Source organism: Balaenoptera ricei, chromosome 4, assembly GCF_028023285.1.
Source record: "Balaenoptera ricei isolate mBalRic1 chromosome 4, mBalRic1.hap2, whole genome shotgun sequence".
NCBI classification, from domain to species: Eukaryota; Metazoa; Chordata; class Mammalia; order Artiodactyla; family Balaenopteridae; genus Balaenoptera; species Balaenoptera ricei.
In genome coordinates, this window is record NC_082642.1 from 21,221,612 (window position 1) to 21,247,861 (window position 26,250).

General features: G+C 37.0%; 1 protein-coding gene across 3 annotated transcripts in view; it reads right to left on the minus strand.

The window, feature by feature from the left end:
* Positions 1-26,250, minus strand: part of PPP2R3A (protein phosphatase 2 regulatory subunit B''alpha) — a 210,498-nt gene that overhangs the window by 13,656 nt on the left and 170,592 nt on the right. For all 3 annotated transcript variants that reach the window (XM_059920276.1, XM_059920277.1, XM_059920278.1), the window contains 3 exons: positions 14,681-14,856; positions 13,270-13,388; positions 11,484-11,590 (listed from right to left, as the gene is read on the minus strand). In XM_059920276.1, coding sequence (XP_059776259.1) covers positions 11,484-11,590; positions 13,270-13,388; positions 14,681-14,856 — 402 coding nt within the window. The remainder of the gene's footprint in view (positions 1-11,483; positions 11,591-13,269; positions 13,389-14,680; positions 14,857-26,250) is intronic.

Sequence of the window (26,250 nt, forward strand, 5' to 3'; positions counted from 1 at the left end):
TATTGAGATAATAATTAATTAATATTAATTAATAATTATAATAATAATTATTTTGGCACTCCATGCAGCTTGCGGGATCTCAGTTCCCCGACCAGGGATTGAACCCAGGCCAAGGCAGTGAAAGTGCCAAATCCTAACCACTAGACCACCAGGGAACTCAAGATAATTATCTTTGTATATGGTGTGAGATACGGATTGAGGTTCTTGTTTTTGCATATGGACATCCAACTATTTCAGTGTCATTTCTGAAAAGACTACCCTTTCTCCTTTGGTTGAAAATTAATTGGCTGTATATATGAGGGTCTATTTCTAGAGTGTTTCATTGATTGTGTATACTTACCAATTCTACAATGCCATGATGGTTGTTCGCTTTGTAGTAAGTTTTGAAATCAGGTAGCTTAAGTCCTTCAACTTTGTTCTTTTAAAAAAGTGTTCGGCTATTCTAGGTATTTTGCATTTCTATATAAATTTTAGGATCAGTTCGCCAATTTCTATAACAAAAGCCTGCAGGGATTTTGATAGGGAGTGGGTTAAATCCGTAGATCAATTTGGGGAAAACTGACATTTTAACAATACTGAGCTTTCTAATTCTATTTATTTGGGTCTTCTTTAATTTCTTTCAGCACTGTTTTGCAGTTTTCAGCGTGCAAGTATTATAGTTCTTTTGTTATATTTATTGTATTTTTTCTTTTTGATGCTGTTGTGAATAGAATTTTTTATTTGAATTTCACTATTTGATTGTTCATTGCTAGTACATGGAAATACAACTGATTTTTGTATACTGAGCTTTTGTATTCTGAGACCTTGCTAACTCATTTATTAGTTCTGGTAGCTTTTACACAGATTTCTTTGTATTTTCTACTTAAAGGATATATAATCTAGGAATAGATTTACTTTTTTCTTTCCAATCTGAACACTTTTAATGTTTTTTTTTCTTGTCTTACTGCACAGGATAGGACCCTCAGTTACAGTGTTGAGTAGAAATGGGGAGGGACAGAAACATCCTTGCCTTGTTCTTGATCTTAGTGGAAAGGCATTCAGTTTTTCACTATACGTATGATGTTAATTATAGATGCCTTTTATCAGGTTAAGGAAGTTCCTTTTTATCCTTACTGGGGTAAGAGTTACTGTGAATGGATGTTGGATTTTGTCAAATGCTTTTTTTGTGTCTATAGAAATGATTATGTGGTTTTTGTCCTTTATTATATGAATATGGTGTATTACATTAATAGATTTTCAGATGTTAAGACAGCCTTCCATTCCTGGGGTAAACCCCACTTAGAGTGTATAATCTTTTTTATATGTTGCTGGATTTGATATTTTAAATGTTTTGTGAAAAGTTTTATATTGATGTTCATGAGGGATATTGGTTTGTAGTTTTCATTTCTCATGATCTCTTTGTCTGGCTTTGGTATAAGGGTAATATTGGCTTTCTAAAATAAATTTAGAACTGTTCCCTCCTACTGTTATTTTCTGAAAGTATTAATGAAAGATTGGTATTATTTTTTCCCTTAAATATTTGACAGAACTTGCCATTGGAACCATCTGGACCTGGACTTTTCTTTTGGGGAAAACTTAATAACTTATTTAGTATCTTGATATAGTCTGTCCTGATTTTCCATTTCTTCTTGAGCCAGTTTTGGTAATTTGAGTTTTTTGAGGATTTTGTCCCATGTCATCTAAGATGTCAAATTTATTGGGATAAAGCTGTTCATAATATTCCTTTATAATTAAGTTCTATAGTGTCCATAGTGATGCAACCTCTTTCATCTTGATTTTAATTTATTCCTTTCTCTCTCTCTTTTGTTTTTTCTAAAGCTTTATCTCTTTTAAAATCTTTCCAAAGAACCAACTTTTGGTTTCATCAGTTCTTTCATATTGTTTTCCTATTTTCTATTTCATGGATTTCTACTCTGATCTTTATTATTTCCTTCTTTCTACTTATTTTGGGTTTATTTGGCTCTTCCTTTTTCTAGCTTCTTAAGATGGAAGCTTATATTATTGATGTTCGACCTTTCTGGGCCTTAAATATTCCTCTGAGCACTGCTTTAATTGCACCTCATACATTTTCATATGTTCTTTTATTTTCATTCGTTTCAAGATAATATTAAATTTCCCTGCAGTGTCTTCTTTGACCCATGCGTCTTTAGAAGTGTGTTATTTAATTTCCAAATGTTTTGGGGTTCCCAGATTTCCTTCTGTTATTGATTTGTAATTTTATTCTATAATGGTCAGAAAACATACTTGATTTGAATTTACTGAATCTTGTTTTATTCACCTAACAGATGGTCTTTCCTGAAGAAGTTCCATGTGCATTTGAGAAAAATGTGTATTTTGCTAGTTTTGTGGAGTGTATATATTGATTAGATCAAATACATTGACTGTGTTGTTCAAGTCTTCTGTATCCTTAGTGATTGTCTCTAGTTCTATCAGTTACTGTAAGAGGAGTGTTGAAATCTCCAGCTATAATTGTTGAATTGTCTGGCAATTTTTGTTTCATGTATTTTGGGGCTTTGTTGTTTACAGATAACACTTAAAATTGTTATATCTGGCTACTACGTTTTAACTGTTGGTGAAGTGGGAATTTTGTTATTTCCTGGGTGAAATTTCTATCTTTTGATGTTGTAGAATTGGTTAATATTCATGTTCTTAACTATTGATTTTGAAGAATCCAATTTATGAAAGAGTATTCAACCCTATGTGTTTGCCTTTTGATTGTGATATCGAATTTGTCACTTTTAAAATATACTCAAATCTATAAATAATTTCCCTATAAATTTCTCCCATCACTTTTTTTGCTTTTAAACTCTTTATTTGCATGCAGATATTAGCTTAATATGTACTTTTTTCACTCCACCACAGAGAGCCAACGTTTTACTGACTAGACTTTTCTTGACACACTATCTTTATCATATACTGTATTGCTTTGCATAAATCTTCTGTTTTGGCATGGATTCTAAAATGAGTTTAATTACTATGGCTTTATAGTACACGTCCCCTGTGCCCCACCATACCTTTGTTTCTTTTCAGAACTCACTGCAATTCTTTTGTATTTATTGTTCAGTATGAGTTTTAGAATTAGCTGATCAAGTTCTACAACATATTTGGGGGGATTATATCAAATTAATAAATTAATTTTAACATGGGGAATGATCTTTATAACTTTTAGTGAAATTTTATATTTTCTTCACATATATTTTCGAGTCACTTTTTTTGTTGATATCACAAATAGGATTTTTTTCTATTATATTTTTAGCTGGTTGTTTCTGGGGCATGGGATTAATACCCTTTACCCATTAAGGAGGTGCTCTTAAGTTTGCTTAGTTTTATGATTTTTTTCCAAACCAGAAAATATATTTTATCACATGCCTTCAAAGAATCAGTTTATATTTTGTTTCCTTTTTACTCCTTTCATCTGTTAATGACAGATTTTGTAAAGTTGAACCACTGTTGCAATCTTGGGATAAAACCCCCTTACTTATGATGTATTCTTTTATATATGTTGGTAGATTTGACAAATTAATCTTCTGTAGTTCAGTTTTTTTTTTTTTTTGTAGTTCAGTTTTAATATCTGTAAACTAGGGATAACAGCACCTACAAAATAGAGGTTTTATGAATTAAAATATTTAGAATAGTGCTTGGCACAGAATATGGGTATGTATGGATAAGTTAATAGATTTATTTTTGTTTGAAATACAGTTGTTGAACTTCTTCCTTTCATGTACTTTATTTGGGTCTATTTTGTCATCCTTTTTCATGCATCATCTAATTCATTTATTTCTGTCTACAGGTTACAAATTTTCCCCTGTCCATATCCCACAGATTTTAATAAATATAATACTTTCATTGCCTGATTCTAAAAGAAACTGTAATTGGTATTTTGATCTTCTCTTTAGCTTAACAATTATTTTAAGATATATTTAATTTTTCAAAATTTTAACTCTCCAGATATGTGCATTTTTGTTGTTATTAATTTCAGGTTACATTTTAAGTAACAAATGTGGCCTATATGCTAGTAATTTAAAAAAATCTTGCAGTTTCCTTCATGCCTTAATAAATAGGTACTTTATTGTGATGGTTCCATGTGTATTTGTTGGGTACCAAGTATACTTTTGAGTACCTCTATGAAAGTTTACTAATTTTATATTCTTTATGAATTTTTTAGCCTGTTTGATTTGTTGGTTTTTATATGACTATGGGATTGTCAATTTCTCCTTGTATTTCTATCAGATTTGTTTTATGTATTGCATAAAGTTCGTAACTTATTTTCATGGCCAGCTGCTGAAATACTGGTAAGTTTCTTTTAAAAGTTTCAATTATCTTTGTCTCATTAACATTGCTATACCTGATTTCCTCTTGTTTATTATTTATTTGACTGTTACCTCTGTGTTAGGTATGAATCTAAAAGAATAGTGTACAGTTGGATTTTTAATCCATTCTGAGTTTTGTGATTCATACTATATCTGGACTTACTTTGTCCATTTATTTTGTCTGTGTTTGTCTTTTTGTCTCCTTTCTTACTGTAGTGGACATCTGTTGTTCCTTTACCAGTATAGCATTTCCTTTTTTAGGGCCATATTTTCAAAATTCCCAAATTTTCCTTGGGAATACACATGGTTTGGATGAACTTGACTCCTGTCCAAGCTAAGTTCTAGGCCTAATTCCTTCAGGAGCTGGTTCAGGGACTAGACCCAAACCAAGCCAATCAGAGCCAACACAAGTCCTGGGCTTTTGTTGGATCTTGTGGGAAAGGGATTTTCTCTTTTATTTGAACTTGAAGGTATCATCTTGCCACCACATATAAAAAACTTGCTGAAGAGTGAAAGAATGAAAGCAAAGCATTACCTAAGAGATGAAAGAGATAAACTCAAAGTCTCTAAAGTCAGTACTATCCCTAGACTTTTCAGTTCTATAAGCCAATAATTTCCTTTTTGCTAATGCTTTTCCCCCCTTATGCCAATTTGAGTTAAAGTCACTTCTCACCAAAAGAATACTGATAAACACATTGTCTTTTAGTAGACTGAGTTTTCTTTATACAACTATTTTTCCAGTTAATAGTCTACTGTCTTTTTCTAAAAATGATTAGAAAGTTTTCCATTTAATATTTATTCTTTTAGTGATTTTCCTTAAACTTTTTTTTTTAATTTTTGGCTGCGTTGGGTCGTAGTTGCTGCGCGCGGTCTTTCTCTAGTTGTGGTGAGCGGGGGCTACTCTTCGTTGCGGTGCGTGGGCTTCTCATTGCGGTGGCTTCTCTTGTTGCAGAGCACGGGCTCTAGAGCGCAGGCTCAGTAGTTGTGGTGCATGGGCTTAATTGCTCTGTGGCATGTGGGCTTTTCCTGGACCAGGGCTCGAACCCATGTCCCCTGCATTGGCAGGCAGATTCTTAACCACTGCGTCACCAGGGAAGCCCCGTCCTTAAACTTTTTAACAGACATATATAAATAAATTTTAATTTATTTGCTTTATGTATTTATTTTTGGCTGCGTTGGGTCTTTGTTGCTACGTGCGGGCTTTTCTCCAGCTGCAGAGAGCAGGGGCTACTCGTTGCAGTGCACAGGCTTCTCATTGCGGTGGCTTCTCTTGTTGCGGAGTACGGGCTCTAGGCATGTGGGCTTCAGTAGCTGTGGCTCGCGGGCTCTAGAGCACAGGCTCAGTAGTTATGGCGCACGGACTTAGTTGCTCTGCGGCATGTGGGATCTCCCTGGACCAGGGCTCGAACCCGTGTCCCCTGCATTGGCAGGCTGATTCTTAACCACTGCGTCACCAGGGAAGCCCAACAGACATACTTTAACTCTAGTCATTGTTAAATATAAATTTATCAGTGTCTATATTCTTCACTCTAATAAAGATTCATGGCATATTACCCTGACCTTCTTTTACTCTCTCTGTTAACAGTATCTATAATCAATACTTCCCTAATTCTAAGGATAAATTTTACTAATTTTGTTGTTTCTTGTATCCCACTATTCCTCTAGGATATATTTACCTTCTTGCTGAAGAATACCCTTTAAAATTTCTTTCAGAGATCATCTGTGGGTGGCAACCATTTTGCATCTTTGAATGTCTAAAAATGTCTTTATCTGGCCCTCACATTTAAATAGGAACAGAATTCAAGGTTCAAAGTTATTTTCTTTTCAGAATTTCAGTGAAATGCTCTATTTCTTTCTTCTTTTTTTAAAAATTGGGGTATAGTTGTTTTACAATGTTGTGTTAGTTTCTACTGTATAGTAAAGTGAAGTGGAGTTCCCTGTGCTATATAGCAGGTTCTTGTTAGTTATCTATTTTATACATATTAGTTAGTGTATCTGTTTCTTTTTGTGTTTAATTTGTGGGTAATCTTTTCTTTTCCCTCTCCGGTAGCTTTTCAGTTCTTCTTTATCTTTTATGTTCTGAAATTTCACTCTACTACAGGGATTGGGAAACTACAATCGGTGGGCCAGATCTGTCTCACCACCTGTTTTGGTACAGTCCATGAGCTAAGAATGGTTTTACCTTTTTAGATTTGAAAACAAAATCAAAAGAAGAATATTTCGCGATGTGAAAATGATCTGAAGTTAATATCTCAATGTCTATTATTAAAATTTTATTGGAACACAGCCGCATTCACTTGCTTACATATTATGGCTACTTTCACACCACCGTGGCAGAGCTAAGTAATTGTGACAGAGGACCTGCAATGCCTAAAATATTTACTACCTGGCCAGAAAAAATTTGCTGATTCCTGTTTCTGTGTATATTTTTATTTGTTTAAACAGCTAAAATTCTGGGAATTATTTGGCTATTATTTCTACTGGCTTCTACAAGGATTTCTTACTCCTGTATCACAATCAATATTCCAAATCAACTTTTCAGATGTGTCCATTCTATTATTTAGCCCAATGATTGTGTTTTTTCATTAAGATTTTTTTTCTTTTCATTTCCAGATACTGGAAAGATACTGGCCGGTCTTGCTTGAAGAGTGTAATATTCTCTCTTATCTCTCTAAAAATAGTCAGACTTCCCTGGCGGTCTAGTGACTAAGACTCTGTGCTTCCACTGCAGGGGGCACAGGTTCGATCCCTGGTTGAGGACCTAAGATCCCACATGCTGTGCGGTGCAGGAAAAAAAAAAAAAAGTAAATATACCCATTTTGATGTCTTGTTCTGATTGTTGTAGTGAGTCTCCTTCCAGGGTTGAAAGTTCTTCCATTTGTTGAGTATTTTATTGGTTGATATTTGTCCACTTTACTATGTAGTAGAGAACAGACTGTTGCCTCTGCACTGGCTGCTTAGGAGACAGCAATGTGGGGTTGCTAGTGTTTTAAATGGGAATAGGGGGATGGATGGGCCATGCTGCCCCAAGATCCCATACTCACTGCTTTTGTCTTTCCTTTACGGGTAGGATGGGATGTACAGGGTTCAACCTCCCTGGATGCTTCTTCTTCTGGTCTCCCTCTTGCTCTTGGTTTCAATCAAATTAAGGTATGAATCATCTGTAAGTGCTGCTCCCTTTATCTGTAGCAATTATCTTCCTCATCTTCCTGCATAGAACCTAAGCTCTGGCTCCCTCTTCAATCCGATTCCATCTGCTTTCCTTCTTTTAGTCCACTGAAAGTTTCTCCTAGTACTTCAAGTGGTGCTCTGTATTTCTTATTTTTATATGGTATGAGAGACTGAAAACTACAGGATGCTTTGTTTACCTCCTTGAAATGAGAAGCTAGTCTGTATTATTGTTACTTTTTAGAAGTCGACTGAAGTTTTGTTTGTGGCCTAATATGTATTTTGTAAATGGTCTCTGGACAATAAGCCACAAAGGTATCCATTTTCAGGGAATATTTTATTATGGCTGCAAATAACAGGTTTCAATTTCTCCTTTTTTTTCCTTTTGGAGTTTCTGCTTCAAGAATCTGATGTTATCAGGACAGCATTTTTGGGGTGTTTAGTCTTTTTTAATTCAACTTTTGTTGTCATTCTATAATTGAATACTTTTCTTTTAATAAGTGAGTTTGTTCCATTTATATTCACTGACTTAAAAGTATTTGTTTTAGTTCTGTCATCTTTATGCTGCGTGGTCTGTGTTTTTCTTTTTTGTGTGTACATGTTTTCTGATTGAATTAGAATATTTAGAGTCTGGCTTTGGTTTTTCAAATGTTTATTTTAATTAATAGCCTTAAATCCTCAACTTGACTTATCAGCTTTAGAGGGTAGCTGTTGAGGCCCTGCTAATGAAACTTACACATATATTTCTTCCTCCTCTCTACATCCTACTTTTAGTTATATTATTTTTTCCGGAATATTATGTTCTGTCTCCATCCTTTTATATTTAAATGGATTGAACACTCACTATTATTTCTTTTCCACCATGGCCACTCCATTTCTGGGCTCTCTATTTTGGTTCATCTCTTGGTTTTATGATTATGTCCTCTTTAAAGAAGAGCTCATGGGTGCTTTATTCCTTTCAGTTCTTGTATGTTTGAAAATATCCATTTGTGTTTTCATGTTTGAATGCCATCTTGGGTTAGTATAAATATTGTTTTATGATCTTCTAGTATTCATTTTTACTGTGGAGGTACCTGAGGCAAGGCTGATTTTTTTTTCCCCCTCTTGTCTGGTGACTTGCATTTTTAAAAAATGGAAAAAGCCCCCAAAGTAAACTTTTATTTATCTTTGAATTCTGCTAAATTCACCACACATCTATGGGGCCAGTCATCATCAGTATTTCCTGGATATGGTGTGACTTCTGACCTTTCAGATTCAGGTCTTCTTTTATTTCAGAAAAGCTTTTCTGTTATCTTTGAATATTTTTTTCTATTTTGTTTGCTCCACTGTCTAGTATATATAAGTTAGATCCCTTTTGTTTTCCTTATATATACCTAATTTTCTTTCTGATAACTTTATTTTGTTCCTTTCTGTTCAGTTTTACTTGATCTTTCAAAGCCTTCTTTCACATCCCTATTTTTTCTTTGCTAGTTAAGAATTATACATCCACAAAATGGTTTTTAATGGTTACATGGGCTTGCACTGTGTATATGTAGGATAATTTTATTAATCTTCTTATTAAATACTTAGATTGTCTCCAGTTTTCACTATTATAAACATCTACACATCTTCTTAACAGTAGTGATATTGCTTCATAAGATCAGTACACTTACCCCAATTCCTACTAATGAAGCTCCCTGCCAAAAAACTAAATCATGCCTGTGAATCAACTTGCCTGTCTTTTCTGATGCACTCAGACTTAAGATAATCAATGAATGATGAATGATTTTAAGGGCTTCCTCTGGGTCTTTGACATAAAAATGAGGTCCCAGTTTTGTGGCTAAGCATAATAAGGAAATCTCTAGATTAAAGAAGGTGGTTTGGTGATGGCTTCTTCAGTACTCTCAAAAAAGATACTCAAGACTTAATGGTAGGGGTAAAATGGTACAATCTCTATGGAGGACTATTTGACATTATCTACTGAGCTGGGTATTTTCTGTTTATCCCTCTAGATCTACTCTTCCCCTAGCTCTGTGCCCCAGGAGGCTGACCCAAATGGACCACACCACTGGGCTCTCTTGTCTTCTGGTTTCTGGTTGGAAGCTAAAGGGAAGCGCCTGCAGGATACTGAAGGATATGAGAATGAAACGGGATATTCTAGCAGCTGTCTCAGCTGGGTTGCCACAGGTTGGCTAAATCGCATTACTGAAGGTCACAAGTTCTGTCAGGTGACCTTCTCCATATAGCTTTTCTCTTTGGGTTCTGATGATGGTTTCACCTCCTTGTCCTTTTAGGCCTAGGGATGAAATGCTCCCACCATAGCTAGTTCTGGGTGTCTGCATCATTTCTTGTTGGTTTCTCTAAAATCCTCCTATGTCTTTGCAAGTTTGCTATCTGTTTGCGACACACTAGAAATTTATCCCGCATATGTATAAAATGACACATATAAGATTATTCACTGCAACATTATATCTCTAATATTTCACTATTTTCACTATAACGTTCGTGAACGGAGGAATGTAAAATAATGGTATAACTATATAGTGGAATGTTATGCAGTTATAAAAAACTTAGCACATTCATTAAATATATTTATGGAATAATCTCCAATTTACTGATTTGTTTTTTCTCCAACCTTCAGTTATTCTTTTATTAATTTTTTCATACACCTCAGGGCCCCCCACATATTTGTGATGCCTCATTTATACCTCAATGATCATAAAATACAAGTATCTGGTTCACCATGCTGCTCTCACAATCTTTGTTGTTATCATTTTTAGCTTTATTGAAGTTTGATACAAAAAACTGTACACATTTAGTGAATACATCTTGATGATTTTGGATATATGCATATATCTGTGATATCATCACCACAACCAAGGCACTAAACATATCCATTACCTCCAAACATTTCCTTGTGTTCTCTTTTTTTTCTTTTGTAGGAACACTTAACATGAGATCTATCTTCTTAACATATTTTAAAGTGCACAATACCATATTTTAACTATAGATACTATGTTGTACAGCGGATCTCCAGAACTTATTCATCTTGTATAACAGAAACTTTATAAAAGTGTGGAAAAAGCAGGGAACTAAATAATGAGTATGCTACCATATGTGTAAGAGGAAGAAAGAAATAAAAGAATGTATATGTGTATTTGCTTTTATACATATACACATATGTATGTATATATGTTATGTGTGTGTGTATATATGCGTGTGTGTGTATGAGAGAGTGTGAGAACGTGTGGGAGGGAGTGGGACGGAGTGTCTTTGGAAGGGTACACAGAAAATGATAACAGTGGTTGCTTCCGGGGACAATTGGGTAGCAGGAAACTTACTATTTATTCTTTTATTTGAATATTAAATCAAATTAATATACTGCCTATTCAAAATGCATTACATTAATAATAAGGATTAATTGAGAGGCTTAGAGAAACAATGACTAAGGAAGAATCATAGGAACTGCTAAAGGAATCGCTAGATGACAAGAGCCAGCAAATTATAGTTACTGAAATGTTCTAAGCAGTAAAAGTCTTGGATAATTTAATTTCTTACAACAGTCCCTTTATGGAATTATACCCTATTATAAATCCTTGGTAGAAGTTACTTCCTGTTCAGGGTTGAAAGCACAAAACCATGTCTGATAAAGATTTGTTTTAAACATGATGATCTTTACTACTTAAAAGAGCTTCAGTTCTTCTTGCCTCCTCCTGTATTTACAGGGTGTACTAACATCCCTAGCAAAGTAGTATGACTGCACAATGATCTCAGTTTTCAGTGAAAGGTACAACTCCATTAAAGGAAATGGCACATGAGAAGACTTTTCAGGAAATTAGTGAAGAAGGAAAGAGAAGACTGCTGGGGAAATATTCATTTAACTAAAGTTGGTTAAAATCACTCATTTTTATGATATTCAAAAATGGTAGAAATAGGAAAGGATTACTAGCTTGATTTTTTAAGGTGGTCCTAATGTGGTTACCCCTGTTAAAAAAAGTTCTACAAGACCAAGGGAGACTCACTCACCCTTCCTGGAACTGTGCTTGGGCAGACTCCTCTGCTACAAGGGTCTCATATTCCTCAGCAGCAAACCTGTCCCAGTCAGAGGGCTCAGGACTGTCATTCTCAACATCCTGATTGGGAAGAGGACAGCCACAGGAAACAAAATCAAAGACAAAGAATTGGAGATAGGTCATTACAAATGTTTTACATCACTGAAAAAAAACTATCTGAAAAATGTTTCATTTAAACATGTTAACAATGGTGCTAAAGTAACATTCCTAAAGTGATTTTCTACACCTTGAATTACAAAATTATAAGGCTGTTCAGCAGCTGGACTGTTTAGGTCTAGATTCTTCAGCCTTGTTATCAGAGGCTCTTCTCTAGCCCCTTCTCCTCTGGCACTTTGCACAGCAGCTATCTGGAGTGACTTGTGGTTTGCTTATGCCCACCTGAAATGTACCATCCCTTCCTCTGACAAATTTTTATTGCTTCTTTCAAAGCCAGCTCAGATACCGTGTTATCTGTGTTATCTTTTAGAAACAGCGCTTCTCCCCCCAATCATTTCCTTCGCTATACTATGCTTGGTTGCCACGTTTTGCTCTTCTGTCTTTTTTCATCTCTATATACCCATTCTTTATATACTGAGTCATCTCTATATAACCAGTGCCTTTTCAACACAGTGCTTGGAATTTACTGAGCACTTTCTGCACTTTCAGAATGTTGATAATTACCACCTCTCAGAAAAAAGAGGAAAATTTAAAGGTAAAAAATTTAAAGTAGAATTTATAACACAAAAGAAATGAAGGGGGAAAAAGGGCATATATTTTCTTTTCCTTCTACAATACAGGCAGCATCTTGGATTATATGTTCTAGGTAAAATGATGTTTTTCCATGATGAAATTGAGTTAGCATTGCCCTAGGGTGTAAGGTTAGTTATGCCTAGAAGAATGCAAGTACCTAAATATTGACTACACAATGTCTTAATTACTGTATTTAATCCATTTTAAGAACTTCACCCCACCCTTTTAACATCTCTGAAATTGGCATGCATCTCAGACTTACAATTGGCAATGATTTTTCTTGCTTAAAAGTATATAAAATAATGGGGCATCTTAAACTCAATGAAATATAATACTGACTTCAGGCTAGTGATAATGCATCTTGATATGCCCCAAGTTCCGGTACAGAGTATTTGTTTTTAGAAGCTGATCTTTGTATTCTTACAAGTACAGTTATGCAACATATGGAAGACAAAGAAAAGACTGAGAAAGTTTCCTGTACTTGTACTCCTATAGGACTCAACTGAAACAGTTCTTTTCCATCAATATAATTTTTACTCTTTAAACAGGGGATTAGAAGGAGAAGTGGTGATATTCTGCTTTTTGTTTGTTTGGTGTTTTTCTAGACATGGGTTTTCTGAGAGTCCACAGGTTTTTGTGTATGGGGAAGGCAGCTCACCCCTCTTCAGCTGTAGAATGTCTTCAAACTGATAGTCATGTACAGTGATCATTACCACTTGAAAAAGTGTTACATTATCTGAAGGTTGTCTTATTTTGGAGAGCATCTAGTTTTCATTACCTTGTCATCCCGAAATTGAATGGTACAGTTAAATCAAGCCCAATATACTTTCTAATACTATGGGAAGAGATGTGCTCTAGGTCCTTTATTCTCTCATTTCAGTATGTGATGAAATGTTTTAAATGTTACCTCTTTAAATACCAGAATTCCTGCAGGCAGAGACCATTTTTATCTGTAGCACACAACCCCTGATACTGCAGCCCTCAAATAGAAGTTAAAACTATACTGGTACCTTCTGGACTGCAAAGGGATCTCTCTGTTCATGGTCTAAGTATTTCTCCAGATTAAAGAAAGTGTCATAAAAGATGTGAGCCATTCTGCATCTCTTCAGATCTCGTAGAGTTATTTTGCCTGTGTAAGAACAAATCTGGTAAATTTCAAGAGCTGTTTTGGCAAGTGAAAAAAACTTTTACTGAAGTTTAAAAGTATATGCATATGCTTATTTGATTATAAAAATCGATTTCTTTTTTTTTTTGAGGTAAAGTTCACATAAAATTCACCATTTTAACCATTTTAAAGGATACAACTTAGTGGCTTTTTGTACATTCACAATGCTGCACAACCATCACCACTATCACATTCCATAGCATTTTCTTCACCCCCAAAGGAAACTGTACCCATCAAGCAGTCCAACTCCATCTCCCCTCCCAAATCCTCAGCCCCTGGCAATCACTAATCTGCTTTCTGTTTCTATGGAAAAAGCCTATTTCTTTTTTTTTTCTTTAAACAATTTTTTAAATTTTGATATTTTTATTGAAGTATAGTTGATTTACAATGTTGTGTTAGTTAGTTTCAGGTGTACAGCAAGCAAAGTGATTCAGTTATACATACACACGTATTCATTCTTTTTTAGATTCTTTTCTCATATAGGCTATCACAGAATATTGGGTAGAGTTCCCCGTGCTATACAGTAGGTCCCCGTTGGTCATCTAGCTTAAATATAGTAGTGTGCATGTGTTCATCCCAAGCTCCTGATTTATCCCTCCCCACCTTCCCCTTTGGTAACCATAAGTTTGTTTTTGATATCTATAAGTCTGCTTCTGTTTTATAAATAAGTTCATTTGTATCTTTTTGTTAAAAAAAATTCAATTCCACATATAAGTGATATCATATATTTGTCTTTCTCTGTCTGACTTACTTCACTTAGTATGATAATCTCTAGGTTCATCCATGTTGCTGCAAATGGCATTACTTCATTCTTTTTTATGGCTGAGTAATATTCCATTCTATACACGTACCACAGCTTCTTTATTTATTCCTCTGTTGATGGGCATTTAGGATGCTTCCATGTCCTGGCTATTATAAATAGTGCTGCAATGAAAACTGGGGTGTCTGTATCCTTTCAACTTATGGTTTTCTCTGGATATATGCCCAGGAGTGGGATTGCTGGATCATATGGTAGTTCTATTTTAAGTTGAAAAAGCCTATTTCTTAAACAGAATTTGCCATCAATTGTTGGTTCTATGCTAACAATAAAGGAGAAACTTAAATACTTCTGTATTTGGAAAGCCTGTTTGGAAGACTCTGGGAAGTTAAATAATTTAGGACCATCCAGGATTATATCCCACACTCCATTACAGTGCAACGGAGGCTGCACTGTACACCTAGGTGTACAATGCAAATGGCTCTTTATTCAATCTTACCATCGTTGGCTGGCTTCACCAGGTCAAGCATCTGGCACAGCAAATCATGGAATGGCAAGGGCTCAATGCCCATGGCTTCCATCCGTTCACACTGCTCCTCGTAGAAGTATTCCAGCTCGTACATGGAGAGCACACCATCCCCATCCACATCCATGCAGCGGAACCAGTACTCAATGCTAGGAGATAAGGATACTCATTAGCAATGGCCCGTTAAAGGTCCTTTATTCACTCAGATTTATTATTGTTCATGTTTCTTTTAAAAGTTACATATGTGTATACTTTAGACTTAGACATAGTTTTACAAACTTTATTAGAAAAAATGGCAGACCTTTATTTTCTCTTCCCCAAATCCAACCATTTTCAACACCTGATTATTTTGGTTTTTATCTTTACATTTCAGTTAAGATGCCTATATTGCTCCTTTCTCATATTTCTGTTTTAAGGAGTGGATTAATTTTGCACTGTGAAAGATGAGGTTTCAGCTCTTTTGCCATTCATTCCACCTTACCCACATGCCCTCCCCAGCCTCTTAATATATAGATAAATTACTCAACATTCAGAATTTATAGCTACATTTTCCTTTTCTCTTTTATTTGCTTAGTTTTTGGGGTACAGTACATGTTACTAATTCAACCCCCAAACCTCTACCAGTTTTCTACATCCATAATCAGTCCCATTAGGTATTCTATCAATTGCATTTCCTTGAAGTCTTTCTTGGTTCCTTCTGACGTACTCTCATCTAGACTGGTTGATCTCTAGGCCTGGTTCACAGTTTCACCCTAGGGATTCCCTTCACCTTTCTCCTGTTTCTTATATCTCACATTTTCCTCATTCTTGATTTACTTCCTTGTTTGGTGTAACACATCCTTCAGTAGCTTCCTAAAAGCTACATTTTTAGATCTTGGATCATTGAAAATACCTTTTATCTACTCCCAATGTAGCTGGTATTTATAGAATTATAGCTTGGTGGTTCTTTTCCTTCAGAATTTTAAAGGCACGGATCCATTGTCTTCCATTTATCCATTGTTGTTGAGAAGTCTAAAGCCACTTGATCCTTTGACTGTGACCTGTTTTTTTTTTTTTTTCCTTTGAAGCCTATAGAGGTTTCTGAGTCCCTGGTGTTTTGAAATAATATGATGAGGTGCCTTGGTCTGTATCTAATTCACTTATTTTGCTGGGCTCAGAGCCTGCTCAATTTGGAAACTAGTATTCTTTAGTTCTTGGACATTTTCTCAAATTATTTTGTTTCTTCCCTGCCTCTGTTTCCCCTTATCCATTCTCTTTCTCTGGCATTCTTGTAATTCAAATCTGCATGGTCCAATATGGTAACCACTAGCTATATGTGGCTAGTCCAATTTGAGATGTCTTTAAGTGCAAATACACAACAGATCTTGAAGACTTAGGAAGAAAAAAAATGGTAAAACATCAATACTTTTATACTGATTACATGTTGAAATAACATTTTAGATATATTGGGTTAAATAAGATACATAATTAATTTAAATCTTACGTTTCTTTTTACTTTTTTACTGTGGCTAATTTCATTAAAAAATGTAAAAACATTGTAACTAAAAATTGTATGTATTTAAAATATATAACAAAATAATGTGATATACACAGTGAAACGATTACTAAAGTAAAGCCACTTAACATATCTCCTCACAATGTTACCATATTTTGGGGGGGGGGGTAGGGATGAGAGGACCTGAACTCTACCCTCTTTAAGTAAATTTCCAGTATTTAACACAATATTATATTAAATGTATAGTCATTATATTGTACATTACATCTCTAGATTTACTCATTCTACATAACTGCAACTTTGTACCCTTTGACCAGCATCACCCCATTTCCCTCACACCCCCAGCCCCTGGTAACCACCATTCTGCTCTCTGCTTCTATAAGTTTGACTTGTTTTTGATTCCCATATAAGTGAGATCATGCACTATTTGTCTTTCTGTGCCTGGCTTATTCCACTTAGCATAATGTCCTCCAGGTTCGTCCATGTTGCAAATGATAGGATTTCCTTCTTTTTAAAGGCTGAGTAATATTCCACTGTGTGTGTATACATATACCACATTTTCTTTATCCATTTATTCTTTGAGGAACATTTAGGTTGATTCCATATTTTGGCTATTGTGATAATGCTGTAATGAACAAGGGAGTACAGATATCTCTTCAAGAGACTGACTTCAGAGTTCTGGTTCAAGATGGTCAAGTAGAAAGATCCTGAACTCACCTCCTCCCAAGACATGCCAAATCTATAGCTACATATGGACCAATTTCCTCTGAAAAAACCTAAAAACTAGCTGAGTGACTCCTACCTATTGGGCAAATGAGAAAAAACTCACACCTAAGCGGGTAGGAGATGCTGAGACACAATCTTGCTGTAAACCCCAACACGGCACAGTGACCCACAATCAGGTAGAAACTCAAAATCCAGAGCTTCTCCCTGAGGAGCAAAGAGTTTGAACCCCACATTGTGCACCCAAACTTTTAAGACCTACAACCGAGACAACTGCCCCCAAGTCTAGCTTTTTTCCCCTCCTTTTTTTTAAATTGAAGTATAGTTGATATGTAATATTATATTAGTTTCAGGTGTACAACATAGTGATTTGACATTTATACATATTATGAATTGATCACCACAGCAAATCTAGTAACCATCTGTCACCAAAGTTATTACCATATTTGACTATATTCCCTATGCAATACAGTACATCCACATGCCTTATTTATTTTATATCTGGAAGTTTGTACCTCTCAATTTCCCTTCATCTATTTCACCCAACCACCCCCTTACCCTCTGGTGACCACCACTGTGTTCTCCGTATTGGTGAGTATGTTTCTGTCTTATTTTGTTTGTTTGGTTTTTAAATTCCACATATAAATGAAATCATATGGTATTTGTCTTTCTCTGTCAGACGTATTTCACTTAGCATAACACCCTTAAAGCCCATCCATGTTGTTTCAAATGGCAAGATTTCATTCCTTTTTTATGGCTGAGTAAAATTCCATTGTGTGTGTGTGTGTGTGTGTGTGTGTGTGTGTGTGTATCACAGCATCTTTAGCCACTTTTCTATCGATGGACACTTAGGTTACTTCCATATGTTGGTTATTGTGAATAATGCTTCAGTGAACGTTGGAGTGCATGTATCTTTTCAAATTAGTGTTTTTGTTTTCTTTGGGTAAATACCTGGAAGTAAAATTGCTGGATCATATAGCAGTTCTATTTTTAATTTTTTGACTGACTTCTACAATGTTTTCTGTAGTGGCTGCACCAATTTACAGTCTCACCAACAGTGCATAAGAGTTCCCTTTTCTCCATATCCTCACCAACACTTGTTATTTGTTGTCTCTTTGATAACAAACAGCCATTCTGAAAGATGTGAGGATCTCATTGTGGTTTAGATTTGCATTCCCCTGATGATTAGTGATGTTGAAGATCATTTAATGTGTCTGTTGGCCACCTGTATGCCTTCCTTGGAAAAATGTTTATTCATGCCCTCTGCTCATTTTTTAATCAGACTGTTTGGTTTTTTTGATATTGTGTGAGTCTTAAAATATATTTTAGATATTAACCCCCTATCAGATATATCATCTACAAGTATTTCTATTCAGTAAGTTCCCTTTATGTTTTGTTGATAGTTTCCTTTGCTGAACAAAACCTTTTTAGATTGGTGTCTCATTTGTTTATTTTTGTTTGTTGCCCTTGCCTGAAGAGACAGATCCAAAAAAATATATATTGCTAAGACCAATGTAAAAGAGTATACAGCCTATGTTTTCTTCTAGGGGTTTTATGGTTCCAGGTCTCACATTTAAGTCTTCAATCCATTTTGAGTCTATATTTTGTATATGGCATAAGAAAGTGATCCAGTTTCATTCTTTTGCATGTAGCTGTCAAGTTTCCCAACATCATTTATTGAAGAGACTGTCCTTTCCCCATTGTATATTCTTGGCTCCACTGTTGTACATTAATTGACCATGTAAGAGTGGGCTTCTTTCTGGGCTCTCCATTCTCTTCCATTGATCTATGTGTCTATTTTTGTGCCAAGACCATACAGTTTTGATGACTGCAGCTTTGTAGCATAGTTTGAAATCAGGGTGTATGATACCTCCAGCTTTGTTCTTTCTTAAAATTGCTTTGGTTTTCACAGTCTTTCGTGGTTCCAATACACATTTTAGGATTATTTGTCCCGATTCTGTGAAAAATGCCATTGATACTCTGATAGGGATTGCACTGAATCTGTAGATTGCTTTGGATAGTATGGACATTTTAACAGTATTAATTCTTATATCTTTCCATTCATTTATATTGTCTTCAATTTCTTTCATCAGTGTTTGATAGTTTTCAGAGTATAGGTCTTTCACCTTCTTGGCAAAATTTGTTCCTGGGTATTTTGTTCTTTTGGTTACAATTGTAAATATAATTGTTACACTAATTTCTTTCTGATAATTCATTATTTGTGTATAGAAATGCAATAGATTTCTGTATATTGATTTTGTATCCTGAAGTTTTACTGAATTCATTTATCAGTTCCAATAGTGTTTTGGTGGAGTCTTTAGGGTTTTCTATATATATTATCATGTCATCTGCAAATAGTGACAGTTTTACTACTTCCTTTCCAATGTGGATACCTTTTATCTCTTTTTTTGTGTGATTGCTGTGGCTAGCACTTCCAATACTATGTTGAATAAAAGTGTCAATGGTGGACATCTTTTTCGTGTTCCTGATGTTAGAGGAAAAGCATTCAGCTTTTCACCACTGAGTACTTTCTTAGCTGCTGGTTTGTCATATATGGCCTTTATTATGTTGATACATGTTCCCTCTATATCCATTTTGTTGAGAGTTTTTATCAAAAATGGATACTGAGTTTTGTCAAATGCTTTTTCTGCATCTAGTCACATGATCATGTGATTTTTATCCTTCACTTTGTTAATGTAGTATATCATGTTGATTGATTTGAGCATACAGAACCATCCTTGCATCTGTGGAATACACTTGATAATGGTGTATGGTTCTTTTACTATATGATTGAAATCAATTTGCTAATATTTTGTTGAGGATTTTTGCATTTTATGTTCATCAGACATATTGGCCGGTAATTTTTTTTTGTAGTGTCTTTATCTGGTTTTGATATCAGTATAATGAACTTAGAATTGTTCCTTCCTTTTCAATTTTTTGGAATAGTTTGAGAAGGATAGGTATTAACTCTTCCTTAAGTTTGTTTGAATTTACTGTTAAGTTGTCTGGTCCTGGGCTTGTTTGTTGGGATTTTTTTTTTTTAATTACTAATTCAGTTTCATTATTGGTAATCTGTCTGTTCAGATTTTCTATTTCTTCCTGATTCACTCTTGGAAGGTTGCATGTTTCTGGGAATTTATCTGTTTCTTCTAGGCTGTTCAATTTGTTGGCGAATAACTGTAGTAATCTTTTATGATCCTTTGTATTTCTGTTGTGTCAGTTGCAACTTGTCTTTCATTTAGTTTTTTTCACTGATATTTCTCTTTTCCCCAGTCTTTATTTCATTTATTTCCATTCTGATCTCTTATTTCCTCCTACTAACTTTGGGTGTTGTTTGTTCTTTTTCTTGTTTCTTTAGGTATAAGGTTAAATTGTTTATTTGAGGTTTTCCTTGTTTACTAAGGTAGGCCTGTAGTGCTATAAACTTCCCTCTTAGAACTGCTTTGCTGTGCTCCAGTTTTTGGAACATTGTGTTTCCATTTTCATTTGTCTTAAGGTATTTTAAATTTCCTCTTTGATTTCTATATTGACTCATTGGTTGCTTAGAAGCATGTTTTTTAGCTTCTATGTGTCTGTGTTTTTCCCAGTTTTCTTCTTGTAATTGATTTCTACTTTCAGAAAAGGTCCTTGATATGATTTCAATCTTTCTAAATTTATTGAGACTTGTTTTGTGGCCTAACATGATCTACCCAAAGTATATTACATGTGCACTTGAAAAGAACGTGTATTATGCTATTTTTGGATGGAATGTTCTGTTAAGTGCACCTGTGTCACTTAAGGGCAATATTTCCGTATTGATTTTTCTGTCTGAATGATCTATCCATTGATGTAAGTGGGGTATTAAAGCCTCCTATTATTATTGTATTACTATCAGTTTCTCTCTTTATGTATGTTAATATTTGCTTTATGTATTTAGATGCTCCTATGTTGAGTGCAGAGATATCTGGAAGTGTTATATCCTCTTGTTTGATTGACCCCAAGGATCATTATGTAATGACCTTCTTTGTCTCTTGTTACAGTCTTTGCTTTCAAGTCTGTTTTGCCTGATATTAGTATTCTAATACTAATTCTAATATCATTAGTATTAGATTTCCATTTCCATCTAATACTAATATCATTAGTATTCATTTCCATTTGCATGAAATATTTTTCTATCCCTTCACTTCCATTTAAAAAAAAAATTATTTATTTATTTAATTTATTTATTTTTGGCTGTGTTGGGTCTTCATTGCTGCACGTGGGCTTTCTCTAGTTGCATCGAGCGGGGGCTACTCTTCATTACGGTGTGTGGGCTTTTCACTGCAGTGGCTTCTCGTTGCAGAGCACGGGCTCTAGGTGCGTGGGCTTCAGTAGTTGTGGCATACGGGCTCGGTAGTTGTGGCTCATGGGCTTAGCTGCTCCGTGGCATGTGGGATCTTCCCAGACCAGGGCTCGAACCTGTGTCCCCTACATTGGCAGGTGGATTCTTAACCACTGTGCCACCAGGGAAGTCCCTATCTCTTTACTTTCATTCTGTGTGTGTGTCTTTAGATCTGAAGTGAGTCTTGTATGAACCATATAAATGGGTCTTGTTGTTTTAATCCATTCAGCCACGCTTTGTCTTTTGATTGGAGCATTTAGTCCATTTACATTTAATGTATTTTTAAAAAATATTTATTTTATTATTATTATTAATCTTTGGCTGTGTTGGGTCTTCATTGCCACGTGCGGGCTTTCTCTAGTTGCGGCAAGCGGGGGCTACTCTTTGTTGTGGTGCGCAGGCTTCTCATTGCGGTGGCTTCTCTTGTTGTGGAGCATGGCTTCAGCAGTTGTGGCACGTGAGCTCAGTAGTTGTGGCTCACGGGCTCAGTAGTTGTGGCTCGCGGGCTCTAGAGCGCAGTCTCAGTAGTTGTGGTGCACGGGCTTAACTGCTCCGCAGCATGTGGGATCTTCCCGGACCAGGGCTTGAACCTGTGTCCCCTGTGGCAGCAGATTCTTAACCACTGTGCCACCAGGGAACCTCCTAATGTAATTATTGACAGGTATGTACTTACTGCCATTTCGTTGTTTTGTTTTTGTAGTTCTTCTCTGTTCCTTTCTTCTTTTCTTGTTCTCTTTCTTTCTGATTTGATGACTTTCTTTCATGTTATGTGTGTATTCCTTTCTCTTTATTTTTTGTGTATCTGTTATACGTTTTTGGTTTGTGGTTACCATGAGGTTCATATACAACAATCTATGTATACAGCAGTCTATTTAAATTGATGGTCATTTAAGTTTGAGTGCATTCTAAAAGCACTACATTCGCTGCCCCCGATATTTTATGTTTCTGACACATTTTGCATCTTTTTGTGTATTGCCTAACTAATTGTTTTATATATAGGTGCTTTTACTACTTTTGTCTTTTAACCTTCATACTAGCTTTGTAGGTGATTGACCTTTACTATATGTTTGCCTTTACCAATGAGATTTTTTCTTACATGATTTTCTTGTTTCTAGTTACGGCCTTCATTTTTCTGCTTAAAGAAGTCCCTTTAACGTTTCTTAATAAGGCTTATTTAGTGGTGATGAACTCCTTTAGCTTTTACTTGTCTGGGAAACCCTTTATCTCTACTTCAATTCTGAATAATAACCTTGCCAGGTAGAGTATTCTTGTTTGTAATCTTTTTTTCTTTTAGTACTTTAAATATCATGTCAGTCCCTTCTGGCCTGTAAAGTTTCTGCTGACAAATCAGCGGATAGTCTTATGTGGGAGTCCCTTGTTGCTTTTCTCTTGTTGCCTTAAAGATTCTCTCTTTGTCTTTAACTTTTGAGATTTTAATTATAATGTATCTTGGTATGGGTGTCTTGGGTTCATCTTATATAGGACTCTCTATGCTTTCTGGACTTGGATGTCTGTTTTGTTAGCCAGGTTAGGAAAGTTTTCAGTCATTTTTCTTCAGATAGGTTTTGAGGAAAACTTACGCTCTCTTCTCCTTCTGAGACCCTTGTAATGTGAATGTTAGTACACTTGATGTTGTCTCACAGGTCCCTTAAACTATCCTTTTTTTTTAAAAATTTAATTTAGTTTAATTTATTATTATTATTCTTTTGGCCACACCACGTGGCATGGGGAACTTCCCCGACCAGGGATCAAACCCGGGCCCCCTGCAGTGGAAGTGTGGAGTCTTAACCACTGGACTACCAGGGAAGTCCCAAACTATCCTCATTTTACAAATTATTATTATTATTTTTTTGCTGTTTTGATTTGGTGACTTCCACTACCCTGTCTCAGATTGCTGATCTATTCTTCTGCATCCTCTAGTCTGCTGATTCCCTCTGGTGTATTTTTCATTTCTGTTATTGTATTCTTCAGTTCTGACTGGTTCTTTTCTGTGTTTTCTATCTTGTTACTGTTCTCACTGAGTTCATCTGTTCTTCTCCAGAGTCCAGTGAACAACTTTAAGACTAATGATTTGAACCCTTTATCTGGTTAATTGCTTGTCTCCATTTTGTTTAATTTTTTTCTTTTGGTTTTGTCTTGTTTTCTCATTTGTATCCTCATTTTGCCTAACTGTCTGTGTTTGTTTCTACATAATATGTGTATCAGCTACATCTCCCAGTCTTGAAAGACTGGTCTTATGTAGGTGTCCTGTGGGGCTCAGTGGCAACATCACCCCTGGTCACCAGAGCGAGGTGCTCCTGGTTATCCCCTGTATGCGCTGTGTATGTTCTCTTGTTGTGGTTGGTCTGCAAGTGCTGTGGGTGCACTGGTAGATGGAGCTGGTCCCTGGCCTGGCTAGCTGAGTGGCTTGGCCACAACTGCTGTTGACACCCTGGTGGGCAGGGCTAGTCCCCAGCCTGGCCATTCATGAGGCCTGGCTGCGATTGCTGTGGGCACATTAGTGTGCAAGGATGGTCCCCTCTAGCAGGAGCCACTTTTGAGGGGCACTGGTGCTGGTTGGGGCCACCTGGCAGGTGGGGCAGGGTGGGAGTTGCTTTGGAGGGGATGGCTGAGGTTGGTGGGTTGGGTGGGGTGAGTTCTCAGAGGAATGCTGGGGATGGATGCCAGGTGTTAGGCAGGTTGATGGAGAATGACAGAAATGGTGCCTGCCAGACCCAGGCCAGCTTGGTGGAAGGAGAGCAAAAACAAAAAGGGAGCCCACCAGCACTTCTATCCCTGGAGAAAGTTTCACCAGAAACCTGCCTCTCTGGCACATGCCCTAAAATTAGTCAGTGAATCTCCCTCTTGTATGATTCAGATGCTTTCCAAGCTGCTATCTCTGTGCTGGGACTCAGAGTGAGTTTGTGCAAGCTCTTCAAGAGTGGAGCCTTACTGGACAGCTACATGTAAAAGAATGAAATTAGAACACTCCCTAACACCATACACATACACACACACACACACACACACACACACACACACACACACACACACAAAGAGTGGAGCCTTAATTTTCCCCCAGCCTTTAGGCTCTCCTGGACATAAGCCCAGCTGATTTTCAAAGCCAGACATTGCGGGGGCTCATCTTCCTTGAGCAGGCCTGTGGGCTGTGAAGCCCGACATGAGGCTGGGGCCCCTTGCTCCTCAGGGGAAACCTCCTTGGTTATGATATCCCTCCTGCTTGTGGGATTGCCACACCAGGGGTATGGGTTCTGCTGGACTGCATCTCTGCCTCTCCTACCTGTCTTGATGTGGCCTTTTATTTATATCTATGGTTGTAGAAAATCTGTCCTGCTAGTCTTCAGGCTGTTCTCAGAGACAGTTGTTCCATATGAAGTAGTTTTAGTGGCTCTGTGGGAGGAGATAAGCTTAGATTTTCTTTCTCTGCCATCTTGATCTGGACTCTCTCTGAAACACTTAGCTTTGAAAACCAATGAGGCTTGAGTCCATGAGATCTACAATGCTCTAGTGAAGTGAGAAAAGGCTCTTAAAGGGCTTGCATGCTTGGACTCACCTGCCCCAGGGCCCAGTACGGAAGCAGCCGCTATAGAGGTGCCCAGATTTTCTGTTAAGGAGGCTAATTTCCTTATCTTAAAGCCTCGGCCTAAGGGGCAAGCGTCTAATTTAACACCCATCTGGGGGCCTGCTGGGCTACTCTCACAGGACAGAGACTAGCAGGCACCCTCTTTACACTCTCCCTCTGCGCCTCACTCCAGCCAGAGGGCACCAGTTTCCCACTCTCCCTCTGCCTTACAGAGCACCAGTATCTCTCAGAGCGGAGCTTTTACATAAGTCTGGTGCTCCAGTTTTTGTTGCTGCCACCCACGGAATGCCACTTGATTGCCTGGCTCTGGAGGCCAGCAGGGCCTGTGTTTCTGGGTTTCATGGGACCATAGCAATTGGAGACAGTTCTTAGCAGGCCACCATATCAGGGCACAGCACACATAGCAGACTGAAACACACTCCTAGCCTTTCAGTGAGAGGCCTATTTGCTTGTCCAGGAACTTGGGCCTGAGAGGCAGGCTGCTGGTTTGGCACAGGTCCAGAGGCCTGTGGAGGAGCTCTCAGGGAATGAAGGCTGATGCATGCAGTCTTTGAGCTCCCCCTCTGTCATACTCTAGCTGGCCAGTATCTCCCAGGAAGAGCTTATAAACTTGTCTGACTCCTTGGTTATTGTGGCTGCCTCCAGGGACATCTCTAGATTGTCTGGCTCTGCTGGCCACCAGGGCTTATACTCACAGGTTCCACAGGACTGTAACCAATGGAGAAAGAATTCTTAAAGAGCTACCAATCCCAGGGCACAGCAAGAGGCAACACACCCAGGAGCCCAGTCTCTGTTAAAGAAGCCTATTAGCTTACCATCAAAGCTGCAGTCAGAGAGGTAGAATTCTTAATTAAACACAGATCTAAGGGTAATCCCTTCCAGAGACCTCAAAGTCCCTTCATACTCTCCCTCTGCTGCACTCCAGAGTGCCAGTATCTCCCGGAGGGGAGTTTTTATATATGTCTGGTGCCCTGGTTTTTACATCTGGAGCCCTGGTTTTTGTGGCTGCCACCCAGGGGACACCTTCTGATCACCTGGCTCTGGTGGCCAGGGAGGCTTGCATTCCCAGGTACCATGAGACTGTAACAACTGGAGAGACAGTTCATAGTAAGCTACCATGCTCAGAGCACTACACACACAGCAGAGTGAAATATAACCCCACTCAGTCTGTCTGTGAAAGAGGCCTAGTTGTGTGTGCTGGATCACTGGCCTCAGTCACAGGCCTCAGGTTTGGCTCACATCTAGGGCCCTATGGAGGTGCTTTCAGGGAACACAGGCTGATGGATGCCGTCTCTGCACTCTTACTTTGCCTTGCTTCAGCCTGCTGGTATCTCCCGGAAAGGAGTTTATATAGTCGTCTGGCACCCCTGATTTTTTTCGAT